Genomic DNA, 876 nt, shown 5'->3' on the forward strand with positions numbered 1-876 from the left:
TGACATTCAGAGCACTGGGGAGAAATCACGTCCCGTCAACACCGATCTCCGGCCTTCGAGACGCTATGTTTTTACTAAACAGTCGGATTCCCCCGGACCGTGCCAGTTCTGATCGAGCCGTTCCTCGCGCCCGTGCCGAAAACGGGGAGAGTCACCCCTACCCCGCTCCGTCCGCCTGCCCTTCCGAGGGTAGAACGTTCGCCGTTCGGTGCGCCCAAGTCCAAATTAATATGCCACCTCGCGGACTCCCGCTCTATGATTCCCTCTTCCGAAGCTAGCAGCGGGTCGCTCGGCCCTCAGAGCCAATCCTTCTCCCGAAGTTACGGATCCATTTTGCCGACTTCCCTTACCTACATTGTTCTATCGACCAGAGGCTGCGAACCTTGGAGACCTGCGGCGGATTGAGGTACGGCCCGAGGCGAGAGCGAACACATTATTTCAAAATAAAAAAAGAAAGAGTTTAGCCGTCGGAGTTTCAAGGACCGTCGAGTCGTAGCCGAACAGGCCCCCGCTGGAGCCGGCTTTGCGGATAAAGTTGATTGCTCTCGCTCCCTATCTCCGGCAGAACCGCTTCCAGGGTCAGCGAGCGCACCTCAAAAAGAAAAGTTAACTCTTCTCGACTCTCCCGACGGTGTATCCGACCTTCTTTGCGTCGCCGCTTGTGCTCCGCCTTCGGGTACGGGAATCCTAACCCGTTTCCCTTTCGGCCCGTGCATTGGGTGAGACTGATTTTTAATGATTTTCAAAAACGTCCCGCTTCCCGTAGGATTTCTCCCAGGCCTTANGACCGACTAACCCGCGGCCGATCGAAGGAGCAACGCGGAACCCTTCTCCACTTCGGCCTTCGAGGTTCTCGCTCGAATATTTGCTACTACC

General features: G+C 56.1%; 1 protein-coding gene across 1 annotated transcript; it reads left to right on the forward strand.

The window, feature by feature from the left end:
* Nucleotides 1–255: 255 nt before the first annotated feature.
* LOTGIDRAFT_148309 (hypothetical protein) lies at nt 256–405 on the forward strand (the record flags this gene model as incomplete). The annotated part of the gene is made up of 1 exon (XM_009066452.1): nt 256–405. One exon carries the CDS (start codon nt 256–258, stop codon nt 403–405), a length of 150 nt encoding a protein of 49 aa, XP_009064700.1.
* Between the last annotated feature and the right edge of the window lie 471 nt (nt 406–876).

Source organism: Lottia gigantea (assembly GCF_000327385.1).
Source record: "Lottia gigantea unplaced genomic scaffold LOTGIsca_7630, whole genome shotgun sequence".
NCBI lineage: Eukaryota > Metazoa > Mollusca > Gastropoda > Lottiidae > Lottia > Lottia gigantea.